The sequence below is a fragment of the Grammomys surdaster genome, unplaced genomic scaffold (genome assembly GCF_004785775.1).
Source record: "Grammomys surdaster isolate TR1022 unplaced genomic scaffold, NIH_TR_1.0 146, whole genome shotgun sequence".
Taxonomy (NCBI): Eukaryota; Metazoa; Chordata; class Mammalia; order Rodentia; family Muridae; genus Grammomys; species Grammomys surdaster.
This window is the reverse complement of record NW_021604604.1, coordinates 8,280,534-8,307,521: the sequence shown is the minus strand read 5'-3', so window position 1 is coordinate 8,307,521 and position 26,988 is coordinate 8,280,534. Positions and strand designations below refer to the sequence as shown.

Here is a 26,988-nt window from a genome sequence, read left to right as displayed (position 1 = left end):
TATCTATCTATCTATCTATCTATCTATCTATCTATCTATCTATCTATCTATTGTTTTTGTGAGCTTAAAGTTCTTTGAGGTCAGTAAAGAAACTCCATTTTTCTTGCTTATTTCATGTATCCTACCATTGAGCTATTTATTAAAGCCCTCTTTGTACATAGGACTATATCAGGTAATAAAGGAAGCTACTGTACTTTGGCATAGGAAGTCCTAAACAAATATTTGTGGGTGGATAAATTATACCCCTTCTTTTAGCAAGTAGCCTGCTTATTTAAGAGGGGAGCATAAAAAGACTTTTAGGTTCTCTTATTTTTAGCTCGTTTGACCACAGAAATCCTATAATTTTTAAATAGACCCCAGGAGTCAACCGTAGGAAGTTTCAACAAATGGGTCTCAGATGGATTTTATTATATATTCACTTGTTCATATTCTTGAGACTTTAATGCCACTTTTGTAATGGCTGCTAAAGGAATGTTATTGCCTTTTTAAACTATACATTTTATCCCTCAGTTTGACATAAAATGCTATAAATAAATCAGATGGAAAAATATTTAGCTACTTGACATCTATAATAACAGGGGGAGGGTGTCTCTATGATGCTAGATTTATAAATAGGCAGAGGTTCCCAGATTTGGTTATTATCATTTAATTGCACAAACTTCTGTTGAGGGTTTACATCATTTAGCTAACAAATATGTCCATAAAATAAGCATTATAATAATATAATACGTATTCAAGAAAATGAATAAATGTCACTGTGACTATTTTGTTGAATTGCAACAAACAATAAATGGTATAGTCCCAGATGTTTACTTCAATTGGCCCTGAAGGGATGGATAGGCTGCTGGGTAATCACCATGGTTACTGATGCACTCTTTATGAGGGAATGGTACTGAGACAAAATGGTACCATCTATCATATAACTCCCATCCATCATAATGTACAGCAGGGATGCTCAACATGCAGGTTTGGGTTTACAGAGACTGCTGATTTTTGTTTAAAGTAAGGATGGTTGGGGATGTAGCTCGCTTGGTAGAATTCTCTAGGCTAGCATGCATGAAACCTTGGGTTCAAAATCCTATACCACATAAACACAAAGTGGTGATCACACACACAGCATTTGCAAGGTAGAGGCATGAAGATTGGGAGTCCAAGGTCATTCTTGAGTACATAGCCAGTTTAAGGCTAGCCTGGAACACACACTTTATCTTTAAAAGGGAGAGGATAAAAGGAATATCTTTAAAAAGAAAATATTATTTTAATTGTGTCTGATTGTGTGTGAGAACTTGCAAAGCCAATTTAAGTCTCTGAATAACACTCCTTTCTTCCAGAGAGGATTTACTTTCTGCTTCTATTAGTTATCTAGGCTAAGGGCAGATCTCCTAAATCCAGCTGAGGATGGAAATAATTCTACTTCAGGCTCTATTCCTTTTGAGAGCTGGCCTTTGCAAAGAATTCTGGAAGCCCTGTGCAACTTCTCTTCTCTCAGCCTTTTGACATTCAGCAAGCATCTTGTGAGAAAGAGCAGTCTCAGACGATGGTCTCCTTCTTCCTCTGGCTCTTAGGCGCCTTGCCTCCCTGCCTCCCTGCCTCCCTGGCTTTCAGCACTGACACACAGGTGGCTTGCTCTTTGCTTTTCTTCCCTTACTCTTGGGAGGCTTGCTCTGAATCAATGGCTAGAAGCAGAAGAGCTCACAGCCCTGTTCTGTTCGCCAATGTCACTTTACCTGTCCTTTAGCAAAGTAGCTTAGATTGATCTTTAATGGCTCAATATCCAGTATCTTCTTGTTCCCATCCTGTCTATATAAGCAGGTCTCTTGAAATTTAACTATTTCCACTCAGACTTAGCTCATGATTGTGCAACTTAAAGTCTAGTCTTGAATTGGACAGTGTAAACACAAAAATATCTTAGAGCTCAAACAGTTAAACTGAGTCTATATTCCTTACATCAGGTGAATAAAATGCCCAACAAAACCCATTAAAGTCAAGAATCAATCTCTCCTCTCTCTCTCTCTCTCTCTCTCTCTCTCTCTCTCTCTCTCTCTCTTTCTTTCTCTCTCTCTCTGTGTGTGTATGTGTGTGTTTGTCTTTCTGTCTCTCTCTGTCTCTTGTTTCTCTCTCTCCTCTGTCTCTCTCTGTGTCTCTGGTTTCTCTCTCTCTCCTCTGTCTCTCTCCCTCCCTTCCTCCCTCCCCACCCTCTCTCTCTGGCTTACAGTCACAGATGGTTTGGTTAAGGGCTCCACCTCGTGCTCTGGATGGAGCATCGTGGTGACTGGGGCACTGGTAGAAGCATTTCTTCACCTCATGTCTGACTAGAAGCAGAGAAAAAAGAGCATGGACCTTCAAAGACATATTACCTGTGACCTACTCCTCCCAACCAGGTCCTTCCCCTAAAGTTCTTAGTATCTCCCCTCCCTGACCAAGCAGCAAGGGCGCTGAGAACCTAACACTCAATGTGTACGTTTGTAGAGAACACTTCTTACTAAAACCACAATGGAGCCTCTCATCCTGAAATGACAGGGAGAAAAAAGGCCAATGTGGGAGGATGTCCTATAGGAAACCATGACATGTGCATGTCTATCCAGCAGCAAATTCAGTGACCCTCCTGTCTCCACTTTCCACAGCACTGGGATTAGTGCTCAGGACCACACCCACCTTATGATATGGGCTCTAGGTATCTGAACACAGCTCCTTAAGCTTAGACAGCAAGCACTTTAAGCCCCGAGCCATCTCCTCAGTCCAGTTGTTTTTCTAAAGCAAAGCATCATGGGCGAATCTCTTCCTTCTATGCTTTCTCAAATGTCCCTGGTGCTATAGCATTTTATTTACAAGATAAATATTGAGCAACTGGAAATGACACAAAGAGCTGACATCAATCTAACTCACAGTAAACGGCATAATAAAAGCTTTCCCTTGGACTTGGATTTCTTTGGAGTTGATTCCAGTAGCAAAATTATGAATGCCTCTATCAGTCATTGGGGTAGAGTACTCACAAGATTGTAGAGTTTAGCTGCACTGATTGACAGTAAGCCCTTCCCATTTTTCTTTTTAACAACTTGCTGCCTTTCTCCCCTAAAAATCAAAGGAACAATACATGTTTTCACTCATATTATTTATGAAAATTCATTTTTTTTTACCTAAAATTGTCATATTCTTCTGCTTGCCGCTTCCATGGACATCTCTGTATGTTTGTGATGATCTGAAGGTAGTCATCCTCTGAGTACCTAGGAGTTTAATATTAACATGATTAGACAAGAAAGTCTCACTTCTAGAAGCTCCTTGCTTTAGCCCTGAAATCAAGCAGAAATCATTAAATGTCAGACTTGCTCCTGAACATCTAGGAACATACAGCTTGAAAATTAGTATTACTACTGTTATTTTTGTTGTTATTCTTATTATTATGCTGGTTTATGAATATGTATACTGCATATTTCATAAGCCAAGTTCATCATTACAAACTGAATATTTCTTTCTCTATGTCTCCTTTTCTCTGTCTCTGTTTGTCTTACTCTCTTTCTCTCTCTCTCTCACACACAAAAGCAACTTATATTAAGTTTAACTCTATAGCAGATAAATACTTTTTAAATGTTTAGCATGAATATATAGTTGATTTTTCAGTTCCTAAGTTAACAGCTTAACATTGGAATATGTAGTTAGGACCCTACACATACATACATACACATACAAACACGAACAAAGACACACACACATGTAATCATCTGGTATTAATTTTCTGCAATACATAAAAACACCAGATTGGGCTATGGTGAGAAAGCTGCATACAGGCATAAAGAGCTATAGAGAGTCACACAGTCTGATAGGATAGCATGGAACAAAAATCCCAGCTCCCTTAGCTCTCTCTCAAGCTGAAATTCTACCATTAAGTATTAATTTCTAAAGCAGAGAATGCTGTTTCATCTTTAAGGGTATTCATTTGAAATGCAAATATCCCTCTGAATTGAAAAAGAAAAAAAAATCCAAACCACCTTGAGTTTTCTTTCCATTTGGCTCTCAGCCACGGTTACCAGCCATTAAACATCAAAGTTGTGCAACACACATGCACACACATACACACACACACACACGCACGTACATACACACACTCGCACACACTCACATACATGCACATACACACGAACATATACACACACACTCACACACACACACACATACACACTGGCGTGGGGAGGGAATGTGTTGGTCAGTGTGTAGAGAAGAGAAAGGCGAGTGCACATTCTTGCCTGGGAGAATGGGATCATTACCCATGTGAATGCAATGAAGAGTCTGCAAGGTGAGCTGTAAAAGGAAGCATTTCTGACAGGTGGGGGTGTAGTCAACCACAGAACTCCTTTGTAGCTGGAATTTCTTTCCTCTTGGGTTTGCAACAGGAATCAACTGTTTCCCACTGACTCTGCAGATGAACCCTGATAAATCTCCCAAGAACACAGTAGATATTGAAAGCAAAACAAAGAGTTTCCACCAGAAGGATTCAAAATAGATGTAAGCACAGCAGACTCAGATCACTCCGTGGGACTGGTACTCATTTTAATACTCTAAGTCACAAGAACTCCATGCTGTGACCCCTAAACTGTCTAGAAGAGATGTTTCCTGGCTGAAGCACAGTGCCTGCCTCTACAGGATTGAAGACAACCAAAAACCTTTTGCAAATGACAATTAAACTAAAACTGAAAACAACAACAACAACAAAACACCCATCCAGCAACTTACCTAAAACACTCTAAACTCTGGATCCTTAAGAAAAAGGCACTGCTATGACATCTCTCCTGTCTAGAGAAGTCTAACTAATTACCAAGACATGGCTTTAAATGTTGTCAGAGTGTTATTGGGACAATCAGATCAATGTACAAACAAGAGCCCACAAACCAAAGTAAGCAAACGGATTTTGTTCACTAAACTTCACCAAATAGAAAGTGTATGGGAGAGGAAGGCCAAGCACTTATTTAACTAAGTCAATGAGAACTGAAATTGCATTTGAAGTCAATATAAAGCATAATTGGAAGATAGAAGAAATAGGAAGTTATTGTCTTATTGTCAGAGTAGATGTATCAGAGCTTAAATTTTATTGGCATGCTATTTATAAGACAAGAAAAATGAAAGATTTTATGATGCATGGCTTAAATTAGCAAACTTGAATATTAAACAATAAAAGCTATTGAAAATTAAAAACAAATGGGGAAAGCTTAGTGAAATATGAACAAGGAGAGCCTTGTAGTGCAAGCCCAGGATTCCAGTAGGCAGGGGTCTGGAGGCACAAGGACCAAGAGTTTGAGCTGACCCAGGCTCTATAGCAAGACACAATACTGTTTTAACCTATTGACAAGTAAATATGAACTTTTAAAAGAAGAGGAAAATTAGCAGCAGACAACCTCAAGTGGTTTGATATATGTATAATTACAGTCCTCATAAGAGAGAGGAAAAGCATCTTTGAAGTCTGATGGGATCTATCAACAAAGCTAATGAAAACTGTAAATCACAGACCTGAGAAGGTCAACAAACACAAAAATACCAGAAACCTGAGGAAAGCAACATCGTAAGAATGAATTCTTAGTGGCAGCAAAGAGAAAAATCTTAAGTGTAATGAAATAAAACACTATGCCTGAAGAAACAAAAGCCTGCAACATGCTACTTGTTAGAAAGAACAGGAGTTGAAAGGCAGGGGACTAATGACATAAACTGCAGAATGTGGGTGAGGGAAGGAAAGCCCATTCTAGAATTCTATACTCAGAAAATCCTTCAAAAAAAAATGAAGGTTAAAAATAATGACATCATCATCAGCAATGTCAGAGGGAGTGTCCAGGCAGAACAGCAATGAAGGCAAATTGGTGTCTGAGTTGACAAAGTGTAATGAAGAGCTCCAGAAATAGAATATGTAAATACACATAAGCATACACAGGAACCGTTTTCTTACTCTCCTACGTTTCTTTAAAAGGTACTTGGATTTGGAAGATAGCTCAGTGAGTACAAAGCTTGCCTGGCAAGCATGAGGACCTGAGTTTGATTCCAAGAACCCAGGTAAAAATGACAAGGCGACACACGTGTTTGTAATTATGGCAGGAAGGTGCAGACAGGAGGGGCCTCGGGGATTGGTGGCCAGACAATTCAGCCTATCAGGTGAGATCAAATCCGTGAGAGAACCCATCTAAAAGGAGGTGGACCATATTCCTCAGGATGATATCCTCAGGATGATCACTGTCCTCTGGCATATGCATACTCCCTGCTCCCACTCTCCGGAATTTCCCAACACACATTTGTTTTTTAAATAAAGAAGCAAAAAAAAAAAAGATTGACAGTTTAAAGATAGAAATAGCTAGAAATGGTTGTAGTACTTGCAGAATAAATATGATGACAATTATGAAATAAATTGTGTAACAATTTGAATCATTGTTGATTCAAACAAGAACAGAGTGGTAGAAGCTAGAGCCGAAGATGTATAAAGCATTTGAAAGTAGACTGCAGTAGGAAAAGAAATGTTTGCTCTCTCTAAAGTAACCAGTGAGAAACAAAGAAAGCCACACAAATGTTGTCCTAAAAATATTCAAAGCAAGAGGAGGCAGATAAAAGAAGCAAAAAACAGGCAAATCAAAAGCAAATTGCAAGAGGGTGGTGTCAACACTATATGAACTATAACATTAAGCGTAAATAATATAGATATACCCATCAGAAGGCAGAAAACGATGAACTGAAGTCTTTAGAAACCAACATCATCCAAACAAGAAAGTGTGTAAAAGAAACAGAAGAATGATAACCACAGTAGAGATAATGAAAACAAAATTTGACTGACTATAGTCACAGTAGAGTCCAAACAAGAAAAAAAATCACCATATAAAATTAATATTCATGAGCAAGGACTCTTGTGAAAATAGTGTAAGATCAGAAATAAAACATATAAACCTGTTGTTATCCTGGCCAAGGAAGAGTGACAGAAGATACAAATGAGTAATACTGAGAATGAGAACCTAGAGAGCAATAATGATAAAACAATAAATATATCAACAACAATTTGACTGTCTTAAACTCAATGGAGTCGGTTTTTTTTTACTTTAATTACTAAAAGGTAAAACTACCAAAACCCACTCATATAAAAATAGTTCATGAATACTATCTCTGCTGTTTTAAAACTATAATGAAAACAATTTCTGAAAAGAAAACATGTACACAAACATTTTAGGACTGTGAATACAAACTCCAAGAAACCTGAAGGGCTGGTTATCTCCCAACTTACTCTATAAGAACAGTGCTGCCCTGATCCCAAAGTCCAAGTAAAAATATTGTTTTAAAATGTATAAATATCCTTTAAAAGCATACATACAAAATTGTTCAACAAAAGCTTTGTGAATTAAATCCGGTGCTAAACAAGAAGAAGAAGGTTCCATGAACAAGTTGGGTTATGTATCAGAAATGCAAGGTTAGTGGTGAGATTAGCAACCAAAGCAACTCACTAAGATTAATGTAACAGCAAAGATAAACCCAGTCATCATTTTAACACATGAGAATAAAAACAGCGCTCAGCCCTGCCTAACATTCAACCCCACAAAAATTTCAAGAGATTAAAAAAAAAAACAACAACGGAATTTTCATAGTTCAATGATAAGAACTCACAAAAAGAGTCTATGGCTGAGATCATACTTCATGGCCAATGTTCCCAAGGTAAAGAACATGGGAGGATGACAGTGTCTCCAGCTGTCATCCACTTGCACTGGAGGTCCAATCAGCACAATAAGGCAAGAGAAAGAAGCAAGGCCACCCTGCCTTGAAAGAAGGAAGTAAAATTGTCTCTACCCAGAGATAACACGATCATCTCCAGAAAACCTGCTAAAATGGGTAACAGCCAATCTGAGTTACAAACTCAGCTCACTTAATAAGTTACATTGGAAGTAAAATTAATAATATTTACTTTCATTGTACAACAGCCTGAACTGATCAGAACTAGGTCCAAAAATATTCCCGTGTAGATGAACATTAAAAACCATGAAATATGGGGGAATAAATTTGATCAAAATCGTGCCAGGCTTATGCATAGAAAAGTATGAGATAGTGTAAAGAGAAATTAAAGAAGTAAATGGAGCCATATCCCATAGCCATTAGTTAGAAAACTTGAGATTGTCGATTTTCAACTTTATTGAGAAATTTGGTGAAATTAAATAAAAATTTCATCAATGTTATGTTATTTCTTAAAATAAATTAGAACTAATTATAGCACTCTAGAGAGAAGAGACAGGAGACCCCTAAAGTCTGAGGCCATGCTGGATCACGTGGCATGTGTGAGCATAGTCAGGAGTATATTGTAAGATTCTGTTTCCAAAAATGAAAAAAAAAAAGGTGGATTTAAAGTTCCTATGGAAACTGAGAGACTAAGCCTAGCCAGCAGAATAAGAAAACTAACAGCAAAGCTAAGTGGCCCTACCCAAATTCAGGATGCAGCGGATTGTCCCATAATCAGGTGGTGTCTTATTTCAGTCCAGATAGAAAAAAACAACCAAAAAAAAAAAAAAGGAAAATCTAGAATAAGGGCATTGAGCAAGGCAGTTGCATAGTGCAAATGGAAAATAAATCTTTCCAACAATGATAGTTTCAACAGTTGGATTGTTATACCAGCAACAACCATCAATTCTCATCTTGCCCAAAATACAAATATTAACTCTAAATGGTTTACTAATCTAAATATAAGAACTGTGTGAGAAAAAAATCTTTGTGGTCTCTCTCTGTCTCTCTCTCTCTCTCTCTCTCTGTGTGTGTGTGTGTGTGTGTGTTATGTGGTTCATATGTGTATATAAGATGAGTGTGGGCCTGGAGAGATGGCTCAGTGGTTAAGAGCACTGGCTGCTCTTCAGAGGTCTTGAGTTAAATTCCCAGCAACCACATGGTGGCTCACAGCCATCTGTAATGAGATCTGATGCCCTCTTCTGGTGTGTCTGAAGACAGCTACAGTGTACTTATATACATAAAATAAATAAATAAATACTTCCAAAAAGTAGATCTCTTGTGCTCTCTCTCTCTCTCTCTCTCTCTCTCTCTCTCTCTCTCTCTCTCTGTGTGTGTGTGTGTGTGTGTGTGTGTAGTATGCATGTACATGCATGTGGGTAGCTGTGATTATCTATGAGTGTATATGTAGAAGCCATAAACCTACTTCAGATGTTACCTTAGTCACTTTCCACCTCATTTTTTATTTATTTTTTGAGACTGAACCTGGAGCTTCTTCTTTCTGCTAGACTGGCTGAGCAGCAAGGCCCCGGATCCTCCTGTCCTCACTCCTCGCACAGGAGTTACAGGGTTGCCTTTCCTGCCTTTTCAGTGTGTGTTCTGGGATCTGGACTCACAGAGCTAGTGCTTTATCTACTGAGTCGTCTCCGCAGACCCAGGTACTGGGTTTTACACATTGTATGCACACTAAAAAAGAAATCTATAAATTAAATATCACATAAAATCCTGTTTGGAAAACAACTACACAAAAAATTTAAAAGGCGTAAATTGAGGAAGATATATATACAACACACACGGGAACCAGGATGTACAGTGAACTATCAGAATTCATGGTGAGACAAACAAGCCTGTAAAAAATATGAAAATGATTTAAATTGACACTCTGCCAAAGATAATAGATAGCAATAAAACAAAATATGAAGAGGATGTTAGCTATTAGGGAAGTGAAATTAAAATCACAATGAAATGCCACGGCACAACAACAAAATGGCTAAGATTGTAAATATGGACTTATAAAGTTTGGTGAGCACAGAGAAACTAGAATTTTCATGCTTCTTCTGGGAATGTAAAATAGATGATTTCTTTAGTAAGCCGTTTTGCAGTTCCTTCAAAAGTTAGGCACATACATATTATGAAAACCCTGCTATCATTTGTCTAGAGTGTTTTGATACTCAAGATACATAAAAACACATCCATAGGGCTGGAGAGATGGTTCAGTGGTTAAGAGCACTGACTGCACTTCCAGAAGTCCTGAGTTCAAATCCCAGCAACCACATGGTGGCTCACAACCATCTGTAATGAGATCTGATGCCCTCTTCTGGTGTGTCTGAAGACAGCTACAGTGTATTCATATATAATAAATAAATAAATAAATCTTTAAAAAAACACATCCATAACAAAGATCAAAACACAATTGATACAATCACCTTTATTTGTACCAGACCCCCCCCCAAAAAAAAAATTGAAAATAACCCAATGTAATCTGAAAGGGCTACAGAGAATTGTTTTATCTACATCTTAATGAAGAATGTTGCTTTTGTTCAGCAGTACAAAGGAATGAACTATTGTGGCAGCAATATAGACAGACATCACACCTCAGAATGATCATAACAAAGGAAAGAAACCAGATACAAAAAGAGTACAGAGAAACAAAAATTAAAAAAAAAAAAAGCCGGGCGGTGGTGGTGCACGCCTTTAATCCCAGCACTTGGGAGGCAGAGGCAGGTGGATTTCTGAGTTCGAGAGTTCGAGGCTAGCCTGGTCTACAGAGTGAGTTCCAGGACAGCCAGAGCTACACAGAGAAACCCTGTCTCGAAAAAAACCAAAAAAAAAAAAAAAAAAAAGAGTACAGAGTGCAATGGAAGCATTCAAATTTGACCAAAATGACAAAGTAATTCAGCAGTCACCTGGGCATGGGGTTGGCATGCAGATGTGAAGAAGCCATGAAGGAGATGGATGGATTACAAAAATGGCCAAGAAAACTGCAGGTTATTGACAAGTTCAGAACCTTCATTATACTCATGATGGATGTGTAGGCCAAGATCCTTCAAAATGTACACTTAGGTTGGGGCATACATAACATTACTTACTCCTTTAAAATCCTTTATGGTGTTCATAATTGCTCTCGAATTACATTTTGAGGAACTTGAAGAGATGCCTCAGTGGGTGAAGGCACTTGTTTCACAAGCCTGGTGACCTTAGTTTGTTCCCCAGAAGACATGTCAGGTGGAAGGAGAGAAAGGATTCCATGAAGTTGTCCTCTGATTCCACATGCATGCCATGACTTGTGAGTCCGTCCATGTTTACAAATATCATATGCACAGTAATAAAGTAAAAATGCTAAGAACTGGGTTTTTTATGACAATAGACAGCAATAAACAGTGCTCTATCAGACCTTGTTCTGGATCAAGTATCTACACTTCGGAATTTTAGCATGAACTTGGAATATGTTTTAAATGATAAGATTTTTAGAGTTCCCTGGACAGCTAGTGCTGGCTCTCATGAGCCTTTGGAGAACCTTGACCATTGTGTCTCAATAGCCCTTCTCATGTTGCTTTTATAACACTTGTACTTGCTTCCTAAGGCAATGAGACCATCAGTATGCCTTAGGGACACAAATGTGAAATGTCACAAGGCCATTTCAAGCTACTCCAAAGAAGCTCGAAGCAACATTTCCTTGACTCATACTTTAAGGTTCCTACTTTATAATGTCCCTAGTGCTGATCTCCACTGACTTTGATTCATAAGTCTCTCGGGCATTGACTGAATTTAGCTTTCTTTTGGAACTCCAAACGGCCATGGTAGAATTTGCTCAGCTCCTCACACAGAAAATGGAGTAGTCATTTCTGCGGATATGCAGTAAGGATCTAACCTCTAGCAACTAGAGAATATAGCAAATTCTTTTTCCATATGACAAAATACCTGGCCAGAATGACTTACAGGAGAAAGTGTTTATTTGTGCTCATGGTTTCAAAGAGAACTAGTCAATTATGCCACAAAGGACATCAAAATATTCATGGCAGCAGAAACGTGTGGTAGAACAGCTTGTACAGCTCTCAAGGAACCCAGGAGCAAAGAAGACATAGTAAGAAAGCCAAACTATACTCCCCAATGCACATATAGATGTACCTACTTCTGCTAACCAGGCCCCCTGTCCCAAAGGCTCCAAAACTTCCCACAGTGACATCAGCCAGGGACCAAATGTTTAAATATGCAAGCCTGTGGGAGACATTTTCTATTCTGCTCATGATGTCTGTATCAGCTGGTCTGGCATTAGCAATCTTTCTTGGGATTGTTGGTGTAGGGTGAATATGGGAAGCCTCTTTTCCCTGCCTCCACGTCCTCTCACTAACTGGTGCTAGCTCATAGGAGCTTATTTAACTTTTAGGAATGAACAGGCTGTTAAACAACAAGTGGCTTGAAATGGGCCAGTGGTGGGAGCATTTACACTCCAGGAATTGGCAACGGTGATTTTGTGCCCACTAAAATGTGGTATAAATTCTCTCGAGTTAATTTTATTTTTACTTGGTTTTATTAAAAAAACAGCAATCTGTAAACCATTTTTACATCATTCCTGCCTCTATATCAAGTTGCCATTTATTGCTAAACTAAAGATATTACAGAAACCTGGGTAGTTGGAGGAAATGTGTCACTGGGGTGGGCTTTGAGATTTCAAATGCCCAAGCCAGGCCCAGTGTCACCTTCTCTTCCTGATGCCTGAGGATCCAGATGTAGAACTATCAGCTCCTCTCCAGCTTCATGTTTGCCTGTGTGCCATCATGTTTCCTGACATGATGACAATGGACTAACCTCTGAACTGTAAGCTAGTCCCAATTAAATATTGTCCTGTATAACAGTTGCTGTGGTCATGAAGTTTCTTCACAACAATAAAACCCCAACTAAGACAGTATTCAAAAAATATTTTGTTCTTTGTGATGCATACCTTTTGTTAAATTAGAGTTGGCTCCAATTTGACTTAATATTGAAAGATGTCAATCATAGTGTATCTCATTTTGCTGAAAAAGTAGTTGCGTGAAACTGTCTATGGCTTTATAGTGGATTTTCAGTTTAGAAAGTAGAAATGCTGCACTAAAGTCTTGAGAAGCAGCTCCGTGGTTTCCATTTTTACAGAAAATAATGCTCAGATGTCTGCGGAGGTAAACAGCTTGTTCAATATTTCATCGTAAGTGGGTGAGCTAAGAATTAAGCTCGTGTCTCTGAGTTTACATTCCAGTTCTCTTTCTAATATATCATGCCGTATCTTATCTACTTTTATAATGAAACTGAAAATTAATCTCATCAGAAACATTTCCCGGTCCCAAGACACACAGTAAATCACACTAAATAATATAGCAAGTTATTTCAATAGAATAAACACTATCTACTTAAGTCATCATTACTAATATTCAAAATGAGACACATCATAAATACCAGTAAATGATATTAAATAAATATCATATTAAATGTTTCAGTATGTTTTTCAAGAAATGTCTCTTTGAAGATGAATATCCACATGCTGTGACTGGTTTTATGTCGATTAAGATAAAATTGGGCCTTTAAAATGCTTTAATCTATGGGTAATTAATTGAAGCATTAAATATTTATTGGGCACTTTTTAGGTGCCTTGAAGTTATCCTGAGGATATTCATTTATTAGTCCCGTTCAGTCATCTGTGACACTCATTTAATTTCTTATCGCGTCTCTTCCTGTGGCCGGCCAACCTACCCTGCCCATTGAAATGAACAGGGACAGCTCAGTACTATCATATCAGTTTCTGTGTGATGCTGTATAGCTCACAATAATTTGCAGCCATTAGCAGAGCTCAGTTCTGCATGAAATATGACCTGTGGGGCTAGAAACATGACCAATATGTAAATTGTTGCATATCCAAGCACGAGGACTTATGTTTGATCTCCAGAGCCCATATAAAAGCTAGATATGGCCGCATACACTGCAAGCCCAGTGCAGGGGAGGTGGAAACAGGAGGATCCCTGTCTAGCTGCATCAGTGAGCTCTGGGATCCATGAGAGATCTTGTCTCAAAAAAATGAGGTACAGGATGATGGAGTGGGACATAAATGTTGACTTCTGGCCTCTGTATGAACACTTCCTGACACATGTACATAAACATGTACACGTACATATAAATAAGTAAATGCAGACATAACTCCTGTAAATTAACACACTGTTGTAAGATTGTTAGTCCACTCATCTAACCATTTGTACTGCAAAACACTTTTCAAAAAGCATGACCGATGAGCGCATGGAAGCTAAATGAGAAACGTGGCCTCTGTATGCGTGGAGCCATGCAACTGCACTGTGATTTCATATACCTTTATCCATGAAGGAAGACTTCAATTTACACTGCTATTCAACTCCGTATATATGATGCCAACTTCCAATTAGAATGCTGTAGAATGTCAACTGCCATGGAAAGGAAGTATCCCAAACTTGTATTCTTTCCTTAACTCTTAATGTCTCTCTGACAAGTTAAGCAAATACTACAGGACAGCTTCAGAGCTAACTCCTAAAAGCACTTGTTTCCAGCCTCAGTGAAGTGTCCGTGGCACTACATCACAGCATTTGAAAATGTCTGACATTGATTTTTTTTTCAGTGAAAGAATGTTTTCTCTGACCTAGAAAATGAAAATTTAGAGGTATCTTTATTTTCTATGTAGATACATGGGAGGAAATGCTACAAGCTGTGATTAACCTTTGCAGACTGAAGAGAATGTTCCATCTCTTATCCAGGTGGGGAGGGGGTAACAATGCTACACTAATTGGTGTTGCACAATAGGGCTAGGAAAGAGGTAGATCAGAAAAGCTGTTAACACCCCACATCTATAGTGTCCTCAGAAAGAGCTACAGTGGCTCTTTCTGAAGAAGGCCTGTCTTGGTTTGTGGTAAACACCATGATCAAAAGCATTTTGGGGAGTCAACGGTTTGTTTCAGCTTATACTTCTGTAGTCCATCATTGCTCAAACTCAGGACAGGAACTGGAGCAGGAGCCTGGCAGCAGGAATTGAAGCAAAGGCCGTGGGGGAACACTGGTGGCTGGCTTGCTCTCTGGAGCTTGCTCAGCCTGTTTTCTTAAGGCACCCAGGACAACCTGCCCAGGGGCCACTGTCCACAATGGAATGGGTCTTGTCACACTAATCACATCAATCATTAATCAAGAAAATGGCCCACAGTTGCCTATAGGTCGATTTGATGGAGACATTTTTCCAGATGACCTGAGATTGTGTCTACTCCTACTTTCTCTGCTTCTTGCCATTTATTCCCTGGCTGACCCTAACTAGAGTCCCATCTAATGATGCAGTTAGTGCAACGAATCCAGCCTCCAGGAGCAGTGTAAAAGGTAGAATACCAGAGCATACCCTTGGATGGATAGACAGCAAAGATTCCAGAAGAGGAATCCAAGCCTATCCAAGGTGGTATTTCTCAGTATTACTTAGGAATAACTGAATTTTGCTTCAGTGGAAAATTTTTGATACAATGTAAAAATAACTCAGAACCTCACAGAATAAAACAAAGTGTACATCTTCAGTCTCTGGAAAGAGTTCCTTCTGCAGAGATATCTGCAACATGCAAATACATCACCGGGATATGAAGAAAAAAGAAGAAAAGAATGAGCAGCCTATTTAAGATTTTCATATTTACTCTTAAAAATAGGACTACTATCAGATTTTGGAAGATGAAAAAAAATGATGCCCTACTTTTCAAGCTTGAAGGAATTTACAGATATGTAAATGGATATCCAGGGCTGAAACTAGCAGGCTAGCGATCTTACAATGTCAACTGGTAGAAACATCTTATATATTGCAAACAGTCTGAGAGAACCAATAAAATATAGTACTTCCTGTCCTTTGAGAACCATGATGTAGGAAGTGTGAGCTACAACAGTCAAGAATCGAGAGCAGCTGCAGTATCTGGTATGAATTTTCAGCCATGTGTGAGTGGCTATCAACCCTTTGCCTTTTACATTCATCTGAGATACAACAGCAGAGGTGACCCTTCCTTCCTGTATCTATCACATCATCTATTCACCACGTATACACCCATAGAACTTATTTTATTTTCAAATATTTATTGAATAAATATTTGCTGGGCACTTTCTGTGGATTAGTCACTGTTCTGAGCATCAGTAATACAGGAAACTAAACATAATAAAAGATCCGTGCTCTCATGATGTTTGTATTGTAATAAGTAGATGGCTGCAGCCAATCCTGTTAAGACAGGGATTAGTATCAAGGTAAGGTTTTGTATGCACTAAGTAATTTGAAGAAAACCAAGAAAGATAATGAACAAAGGAAGTAGAACAGAGTGGGAATTATTGCAGAATGTCCAGGAAAGCTCTTGAGGAGGTAAGGGTTGAGGGGAGATTTGAAGGAGATGGTTGGGCTTTGTATGTATGGGGTGTGGATATGCAGAAGACATTCTGGGCAAAGAGAAGGAAAGGTGAACAGATACAGCCAAGGACTGAGATAGTCAATGTGACATTTACCCAAAATGTCAGTAGATGATGTCAGAAAGAAGAACAGGTATTGGCCTCACTTAAAGAGTGTCACTTGGAGGGTGGGGAAAAAAAAGAAAAAAGAAAGGAAAAAAAAGAGTGTTACTCGCATTAGCAATCTTCCATTATACAGCAAAGATTTGTTGGAAGTTCATAACCTCAGGCCTTACCCCAGGTCTACAACCACAAGCTGTATTAAAACAAAACCCCCAGGTGAATGTAGGCATAGTAAGACTTGAATGTAAACTGCTTTAGTGGGGTATAATTTGCAAGTGTGATTTAGCCATGCAAGTGTATCAGTCGGGTTTTTATTATATTCACATATATATTCAACAGTGTTATAAGTTTACAGAGTTTTTATCACCCTCCACAAGAAATCCTTTCTTCTTTACCTGCCATTTCTTCCTTTCCATAAATCTGGGTTATTGGGCTGGAGAGATGGCTCAGAGGTTAAAGAGCACTGGCTGCTCTTCCAGAGGTTCTGAGTTCAATTCCCAGCAACCACATGGTGGTGCACAACCATACACAATGGGATTCTATGCCCTCTTCTGGTGTATTTGAAAAGAGCCACAGTGTACTCACATACATTAAATAAATAGATAAATAAATAAATAAATAAATAAATAAATAGATCTAAAAAATCTGGGTTATTGTCTTTGTTTTCATTCACATCAAATATGGTTTGTTTCTGTATTGAATTCCTCTTGGGTGCATTGGACATTAAGAAAAATGTTGTTTAATTTTCACGTATTTGTGAATCTCCAAAAATCATCTTTCTGCTCTTAATTTTGAATCTTACTCCACTGGGATTAGCTAGTACACTCGGTACTGTTTCTGTTTTAAATCTGCTCATCTTTTTTAGTGACACAGCACTGTTCCTCACAATTTTGAGGAGATATGTTTGGTTGTAGTTGGGGATTCATAGGTCTCTGTTCAACCTCGTTAGTTTATAGTGTTCTTTGAGTATGTGTTTCTCTTCGACTTAACCATCTACCAGTGAAAGCAAATCATCAGTGTCTTTCTATTGGCAGGAAAGAGAGGTACTGTTCTGAGACAGTGTCCTAGAATTCACTATCCAACCCAGACTGACTTCAAACTCACAGAAACTCACCTGCCTCAGCCTTGAAAGTACTGATATTACATACATGAGCTTCAATGTCCAGCTCCAACTACTATGGTTGGGTTACCTTTCTCTTCTGTCTTGTGTCACTAATGCTAAGTATCAACATAGAGGTTCACTGTTCTAGGCAAGTTCTCTACTCAGATCTATGCAGCCAACATTTGTTTCATATACTTTAATACTTTGTGATTAGATGCATATTTGTAATTATCTTATAATCATAAGTTACTGGTCTTTTGGTCATTATAAAATCTTTGTCTTCACTAACTTATTTTGTCCAAAAAGACTGTTTTGCAGTGAATGTGGTTGTGAGCACGTCAGATAGCTGAGGCAGGAGGATTACTAGTTTCTGTCTCTCCAGAGCTACATTAGGAGATCTGGTCTCCAAAACAAGGTGAAGTTTGTCTGATACCACTAAAACTGTTAGGATGCTTGCTTTCAGTCTGTTTCATGTGTGTCTCTTGTAGACAATAGAAAGTTGTATGGTGTCTTTTAATCTCAGTTTGACAATCCCTGTTCCATTCAGATGGAGTGGCATTACTTGATTATATTTGAAGCTGGTATTTTACATGTTTGCTGAGTGTTTTATGACTTTTTTTGGTTTTGTCTATTCCTCCTTTACAGCTTCCTTATATTGGGGGCAATTGTCTAATCTAAAGATGAATCCTAATGACTTTAATCATTTTACCATCTTAACACCAAAATCTGCTTCATTTTTACATTATGTGTCTTGCAATGGGTAGAAACATCCTTCCATTATAGATCTACTCCCTGTTTTGAGACTTATTATTAAACAAAATGATTAATGTTAAAACCTAACCACGTATTGAGTTAATTATTAGCTGATTATGCACAATAATTTTCTTAGCACACTATGCTTTGTTCTGCTATTACTGGTACACAATATATATATTTCAAGGTATTAGAAGCAAATATATCTAATCTTGCTTAAAAGAAATAAGGTTTCTCTACTGTATTTGTTAAGAATCCCTAAGAGTGCAAGAAGTGAAAGGCAGAATACTTAAGGAGAGATGACGGAGGCTTGGTCATAGTGGGCGTGGTGATAAGAAGTCTCTGGTTTCTCGATGTCATGTAGTGGTGGTCATGAAAGCTGAATGGCAAGACAAGTGTGCTTTTTTTAAGAAGAGAAGAGCTGAGAATAATCTCAGGGTTATAAACCTGAGACAGTGCCAGGACAGAGGAGCTAAAAATAAGACTAAGGGCAGGGACGACTGAAGAGTGGCAGAAGTCCAGGTCAGTGGAGAACATGCTGGGTTTGTTCTGTCTATGTTCTTCTTTTTGGTTTTGGTTTGGTTTTGTTTGGTTTTGGTAGGGTGGGTGGTTGGTTGGTTGGTTGGTTGGTTTAGGTGATGTTGATGATGGTAGTTTTTGATTGACTGTTTATTTGTTTGATTTGGTTTGTATTTGAAGTAGAGTCTCACTAAACATTCCTGACTTGCCTAATTTCTTTATATGGACCAAGCTGGACGCCAACTCATAGATTTGTCTGTCTCTGCTTCCTGCATGCTAGGTTAAAAGATGATCCACCATACCCATCCCAGGACACACTGAGTGTCCAAAGGGAAGGCAAATGAAGAGAAATTTGCAAAAGTGAGAAGGAAAACCAATGTGCTGCAAATATGTTTAACAGGTTAACTGTCTTGATATACTGTGAACTGACAAATTGTGCCTAAGTGGTAGATTGCCAGTCGAAGACTCTGAATTCAACACCTAGCACTGCCATTTTTAAAAATGTCTTTATAGACATGCTTCTTACTCCAGAACTCTTAACCATGTTTACTTTGATAAATCCCCCAAGTGAGTAGAAGGCACACTAACAGGATACAAACTGAAAAAAAAATCTCTCCATATGCCTGCAACAGAACCAGAAACATGCTCTTTGCTATGTGTCTTTGACATTAAAATGTAATAGATGACTCAAATACAGTTCCAAATATTAATTCTGTACCATGGTTGACAAACAACCATGTTCTAACCATGAGAAGGCAGTTGATTACCCAAGTTGCAATGAGAGTAACTCTATGCAATAACACTATAACAATGTAGCTAATATTATATTAATGTAATTAATTAATACTATATCAAAGTAGTTACATTATAGAAACATAAGTGAAATAAGCACGAGTAAAGCATTTTGAAATCCATTGTTTCTGAGTATCTTTGCATTATAAAGTCAAATGCCTTTCTCTGATAAAATCTGTGAGTTATGAGCCTGCTCACTATGAGTGATACCATAGAGATGTTAAGGACAAAACCTATACAAACCAATCCTGGTTAAGCCACAGTAACTAGCTGATGGTCTGCTAGCCATTGGTCACATTCGTGGGTTTGCAATAATAAAAGGAGAATGACTTCAAGCATTTAAAATAGCTGGTAGGTAATGGAGCCACAAAATAGGAAGTTGTAGTTGTCACTATTGTTAATCATAGTCATAATCACTATTGTCATTATGATGAAAATATAATGATACAAACCATTTTGAATTGAGAAATTCATTGGTTGTTTATGAATATGTGGTTAATTAGTACAAATACAAAACTTAGTCATTGCAAATAATAAAGCCAAATGGTAGTGGCACATGTCTTTAGTCAGGAAATAGAGGTAGACAGATCTCTCTGAGGTCAAGGCCAGCCTGATGTACAGAGCTAGAGCTAGTTCTAGGACAGCTAAGGCTACACACACAAAAAAAAAACCTTGAAATAAACAATAAATAAATAAATAAATAAATGGCATAATAAGCATATGATTGCACAGGTCAGAAGTTTGTGAGCAGCTTAGCTGAGTTGCTATGCATCATCTTTCATTAGGTTGCAGCCTCAAGGTTTTGTTTGGAACTGAAGGATCCACTTCCAAACATCTCTCTCACATGGCTGATAAGATGATGCTATCTCTTAGTAGTAGGTGGCAGGTCTTTGCATGAGGATCATCATCTTAAGTCTTCATGGCATTGCATCCAACTTCTATCATGTCAAACAATCAACAGGGCAGCAAGGCAGAGGTCACAGCCTATAAAGTCACCCATCCTGTCTTGCACTAACTGACTGGTTTCATGGGTCAGCAGGTACTGAGAACTGGGCAGGTGCCACTAAGATGTCCTTCATGACTATCTGAGAGATCAGACTATCACAAGTAGTACAGAAGTGATACAGTGGAAGATTTTGAAAACTAACATTTGTTTCTTTTGTAGCTATTTTAGTTCTAATTTGTTCTCGGTGACTTTATGTGTAATTATTTCTATTGTTATAGTCTTCCCACTAAAGGCTTTTATCAAGTGAATGATATGAGCACACAATCAACCTTCACTAGAAAGTCAAGTCTTCCCATTTTCTTTTAAAACAGCATAGTTTGCATTGTGGAAATGACAGCAAGCAATTATGGCCAAGTATAGATTAATGGACTTGATGTTGGGTGGTTATCTTTCAAAATCAAACACACAAACACACACACACACAGGCCTGGAGATGAGAAATCTTATTTTTACCATTCCTGAATAGGTTAGGTGATTTGGAATAAGTCACAGTCCCTTTTTTCCCTTTCTTTTTAACCTAAGGAAATTAGATTTCATCAGATGATAAACAAAGGCACTACAATCAAACACTGTATATGGGTTAGAAGAACTTAAAAAATGATTACTTCAGGTTCTTGAGTTGTGATTGTTCATGTTCTTGTCCTCAGGAAGATGCAGCATATCCTTAAACATACTGTGATTAAGGTTGGAGAAACGGGTTTTGTTACAAGTGCAGAAAAATGTCAAAGATGTCAATACCAGTTCATATGCCTCCCAACATAAATTTTGATGTCAGTAGAACATCCCTTGTTTTGGCTTCTAGGAGATATGTGAAGTATGGATCCCGTTTTGAGAGTATCTGGACATGTGTGTGTGTGCCTGCAGAAGCCAAAAGAAGGCATTAGATTCCATGGAACTGGAGTGACAGGCCATTGTAAGCTACCCAAGATGGGTACCAGGAACTAAATTTGGGTCCTCTGAAGGAGCAGCAAGCACTCTTAACCAGTGAGCCATATCTCCAGGCTCTTAAAATATGAATTTTATATTCTGGTCATTGATAAGCTTCTTGGTCTTTACTTGCTGTTTTCTGACCCAGTTCTTTTCACCAATGACCAGAAGACATGCTAGAACTAGGGAGCCTTAAATGCTGACCAGAAAGCGCCAGCTTAAAAGGTCTGGTCAGAGAAGACCAGAGAGCTGAAAGTGTGCATGTCACCTTCAAAAGCAACTTTAAAGTTGAAGGGACACACGTCATTTACCATTCTAGGCCCCAAAGATCTTGCAAATGACTAAAAAATTTTCCTTCTACAAGGCAACTTGAGATTTAGAAATCCTTGCTTTGTTAGCAGGCTGTCAAGTGAAATGCTCACACTCTGGCTGATCTGCTGTAATTTACACCATCTCTTTTCACACAGTAATTCAGGTCATGCTGTTCTCTCCAAGGTAATAAAGAATGACAAAGTTTTAGGGCCAGTCTTCAATCCACTTCACATGTCACCTGCAATGCGCCGCCTGCTTAAGGAGCACCTTTATGCTGCCCCACGAAAAGATATCTTTCAGGAAATTCTGTTGTAATTGAAAACCGAATGGCATGCAATGGTAACATATATACTGACTAAGTAGTCTATGGAACAGTCACAGACCACAGAGCCAGACGGAAGTTCCGAATCATAATTCTGAGCATTGTACCTTAACCAGGAAAACTGTCTGAATACAGAGTGGGCCTTTCACGCTTTAATGATTTTGCAGAAAGTTACAAGGCAGGGGCTTACGCTTGCTTCTGAAGAAGAAGATCTGTGATCTTCTTAGTAGAGATACTTTATAAAAGGCTCGAAGATTCAAAAGATGTTCAAGATTGCTGTTACACTTTTTCTTTGCTTTAAAATTTTATTTTATTTTATTATTTTATGTATGTGGGTATTTTCCCTGCATGGATGTCTGTGTTCCTTTATGTGCCCTTGCTATTTTCCCTGCATGGATGTCTGTGTTCCTCTATGTGCCCTTGCAGGACAGATGAGGGTGTTGGATCGGATCCTTTGGGACTGAATTACAAATAGTTGTGAGTCACCATGTGTTTGCTTGGGATTGAACTAGGGCTTGCTGGAAGAGCACACAGTGCTCTTAACCACTTTTCTATCTCTCCAGCTTGGTTTTGTGTGTATATGTGTGTGTGTGTTTGGTTAGATTTTTTGTTTATTTGTTTGTTTGTTTTTTCCATTTTTGTTTGTTTCGTTGTTGTTGTTGTTTTTGTTTTGTTTTGTTTTGTTTTTGAGACAGGATCTCTATTCCAGGCCTCAAACTTCCTGTGGAGCTGAGAAGAACCTTGAACTTTTCATTCTCCTGATTCTGCCTTCCAAGTGCTGGGATTACAATCATCAGTCTCAATTTTATGTACTACTGGGATCAAACCCAGAGCTTCTGGGGAGTGCTAGGGAAGTATACTATCAACAAGCTACATCCTCCGCCTAAGCTGTTATGTAAAGGAACTACATCTTTTCATCTGAAGGGATGATTTAAGGGGCCTGTGCTGGCTAGTTTTATGTCAGCCTGATACAAGCTAGTCATCTGAGAGAAGGGAACCTCAATTAAGAACATGCTTCCATATGATCAGGCTTCAGAAAAGACTATAGAGCATTTCCTTATTTAGTGATTGACAGGAGAGAGTCCAGCTCAATGTAGGCAGTGCCATCCATTGATTTGTGGTCCTGGATTCTATAAGAAAGCAGGCTGAGCAAGCCATGTTGAGCAAGCCAGTAAGCAGCACCACTCCATGCCTCTGCATCAGCTCCTGCCCCAGGTTCCTTTCCTATTTGAGTTTCTGTCCTAATGTCCTTCAAAGATGAACAGTGATATGGAAGTGTAAACCAAGGAAACCCTTTTGTACTCAACTTGCTTGTGGTCATGGTGTGTCATCGCAGCAATAGAAACCCAACTAAGACAAGGCCTGTGATTAATAGGTTAATCAGAATGGTAAAGCTATTAAATACACATGAAGTAAAGATGCCTGGCTGATCTCAACTGACAGTATTCTCTTTCCATAGCCTCAAGTTTAAGCTGAAAACAGCTGGCCAGACAACACTATATCCCAAACACCAAGGCCATATCAGCAGCAGTCACTGTCTAATGACTGAAAGCAGTCAGCAAGGTATGAGTATGGTTGGCGTCTCTGTATACTGTGTAGAGTATGGGCTTTCACTTTGTTGTCCCAGGGCACTTATGTTAGAGACGCCTATCAGAATCACTGAGTGGGGAATACACCCGAGGGAGTTACTTCCTCAGGAAAGAACACTGAGCAGAGTGTGTACACAGGAAGAGTTTTGCACTAAGACACTGAGTTCTGAGAGATTTAACTAGGGCAGTTCATCATTCTGACCAAACAGTGGAGACTAAATATCATAACTCTAATTTGGGGATGAAGTCATGAAGCCATAAAGAAGAGATTGTTCAAAAATTGCTAGCACTTGGGTATTAAATGTTCCTCAGAAGTCAAATGTGAAAGGTTTGCTCCCATTTGACAACTGTTGAGAGATGGTGGGAACTTTGAGGGTAAGGCTTGGTGTGAAGGCTGGCCAGCTGTTTTCAGCGTAAACTTGAGGCTATGGAAAGAGAATACTGTCAGTTGAGATCAGCCAGGCATCTTTACTTCATGTGTATTTCATTTACTGGAGGTGAGCCTTTGAAGAGAATTGTGGGATTCTCTTGGGTTTATGTTCTAGCCATTCGGATGCTGCTTTCCCACCAGAGGCCTAAGAGCTTTGTATCTGTCTGATCATACACAAAAGCATCTAAGAAAATATCTTTTTCTCTTCATAAGCTGATTTGTCATTGGTATTGGTTACAGCAAATAAAACCTGACTAACCACAAAAAAGGCAAAGAAATCAAGGGAAGGGACAAACTAGCACCTTTGAAACAACTACTCTGAGGTAAGTGACATCATTTGTCTGAAGCAATGAAGACCACAGTGGACAACTCGGATAGCCATACAACTGCTTTTCTAAACATATAAGCAAAACCTGTAAATAAGTTTGGCATAATGAGAAATGGGCAAACAAACAACGATAAGCTTACACTTTTAATACAGTTTAGTAATGCTGTAGAATAGAAAGGGAAAACCTGGTGAAAAGGGTTATACTGGCACAACCTGGGGAGACAGTCAGGGTCAAAGAATCAGTTATAAAATCAACCCCAGAAAATGCATAAACCCAAAATAACAGAAGGAATCACATAAGAAAAACTGGCATCAAAAGAGCTAAAACTTAGGGATTGACTGATGATAATTTTTAATATATACAGATTACATGGAATAGAAAGTATTTTACAGACTTGAGAAGTAAATGACTTCACCTCCTTATTCCATAAATGTTTATGGAATTAGGAGTGCCTAATTCATGTACAGGCACCAGAGAGAGAACTAAAAGTAAAACACTTCTCACCTTGGAGATCAAGGTTTTAAACCAAGAATAAAAACTCTTGGAGTTGGGGGATGAAGGGAAAGGGTCTATTGTGTAAGCATAAGGACCAGTGTGGTTGGTCCCCAGAACATGCCTAAAAGGCAAGAGAGGAATTGTACGTCTGAACCCAGTTGCAAGGAGAGGAGGAGACAGATATCCTTGAAGCACGATGACCAGACAAATTAGCTAGCAAAGTTGATGAGCTTCAGCCTCAGTGAGGGACCTTGTCGAGGACTGAAAATGGAGAAGGATTTACAGACATTCAACTTCATGGACAAGCACGTGAATGTATGCATATGTCCACACAGCCTCGTTAATGAGCATATACAACACACATATACACATAGATAGAGAGACAAACATATCTACACACACAGAAAGAGATACAGAGAGACAGACAGACACACACAGAAATAGACACGCACAGACAGACAGAGACACAGAGACAGACACAAACACAGATAGACAGACACATATACACAGAGGGACAATACAGACAGGGACACACACACAGAGACACAGAGAGACAGGCAGACAGACACACACAGACACATACTCGAGAGAGAGGGAAACAGACAGAGACAGACAGACACACAGAGAGATAGAGGGAAACAGACACAGAGACAGAGATACAGAGAGATAGACAGACAGACAGATACACACACACAAACACACACACACACATGAGAGAGAGAAACAGAGAGAGACAGACACACAGACAGAGACAGACACACAGACAGACACACACACACACACACACACACGAGAGAGAGACAGAGACAGAGAAAGAAAATTGCCATGCATGAGACTCATTCTCCTGATTGTCCTAATTCTACTGCTTAATTGTCCTTTTATTCAAAAATGTAGTCAACACTAGGCAGAAATAAAAAGAGTGCTATTTCGCTCCCACTGTAACTCTGTCTCCTAAATCCTATTTTAGCAACCTGAAAGGGACAAATCACCCGATGAAAGAGAAAATTCTAACTCTTTAACAGACCATGACAAAAATAGGGCTAAATAATTATTTCTAAGAAAATGAAATTGCTTTTTTTTTATCACCATACACTGAATGGCTTTCCCAATTGTTCCCTGCAAGTTTCCTAATTGTCTCCTGGTTGTAGAACTCACAATTCCTGACAATAGATAATACAACTGAAAAAATTAGTCTCCCGTGTGCCAGAATAACACTTTCCTAGCAGTGGGCCATTCGTACCTGCTCTCTCTAGACCTCCCTGCACAGAATACTAGTGCAGGCTAATTATATGAGCTAATTGAAAATTGTTTGTGTAATGGGAAGGCAAGCCCTAGAAGAAAAGCTGAGGAAAGGTCTCTCTCACCATCAAACCCCAAACAACAGGACAAGGCTGAGAAAATGCCCAGGAGAGCATGTGCCTGGGCATTCTCATTAGCATGCGGCAGTTAACCGTCTGTCCCCGCACACCAAGCATTGTCAGATGCCCCACCTCAGGTCAGAACATAGTTTCCCCAAGCTGACTCAGGACTTTGCCAGGATGTGCAGAAGCTGATCATCCTTCTGTTGAAGACTTTAAGGAGAAAACATGGACAACATCAGTGACAACGTCAGCCAGAGGTGAGGGCCACCTGCTGACGTGTGTTTGTGAGAAGGAGTAGAGAGATTTCTGTAGGGCATGCTAAAGCAAAGAATATCATTTTCCACTTGCAGCTGTCATGTTTCTTGGTGTCACATGTCTGATATGTGAAGGGTACATATCTGATATAATATGTACAAGAGGTTTAGAATGGAAAGCCTCTCTGGAAAAGCTACACCAAAGCCGTGTAACAGCCACTGGCCTAAAAACAAGACAGTAGTTGTGACAAGAGAGAAGCAGATGTGAAGCGTGAAGCGCTGCTTACAATGCATGGGCCATTCAGAGTCCAGTGAGTGGACTGCACAGGCGAGAAACATTGGCACATCTGTCCAATCCATCTACAGGACTATTCTCAAGAGTATATGGTCAGAGATTATATGGACTATTAACAATATATCACTGAGCTAAAAGAGCGAAAGAGGGCAAAGAGACAGAGGAAGGGAAGGAAAGAAGGTAGAAAGGAAGAAGGAACAAAGAGGGAAAAAGATAGAGATGATAGATAGATAGATAGATAGATAGATAGATAGATAGATAGATAGATAGAT

General features: G+C 38.9%; 1 protein-coding gene across 1 annotated transcript in view; it reads right to left on the bottom strand.

Moving 5' to 3' along the window:
• St8sia6 (ST8 alpha-N-acetyl-neuraminide alpha-2,8-sialyltransferase 6) overlaps nt 1–26,988 on the bottom strand; it is a 129,943-nt gene that overhangs the window by 34,855 nt on the left and 68,100 nt on the right. Inside the window, exons 4-5 of the mRNA XM_028764791.1 lie at nt 3,138–3,224; nt 2,994–3,072 (exon numbers count right to left, since the gene is read on the bottom strand). Of these exons, the coding sequence (XP_028620624.1) occupies nt 2,994–3,072; nt 3,138–3,224 (166 nt within the window). The remainder of the gene's footprint in view (nt 1–2,993; nt 3,073–3,137; nt 3,225–26,988) is intronic.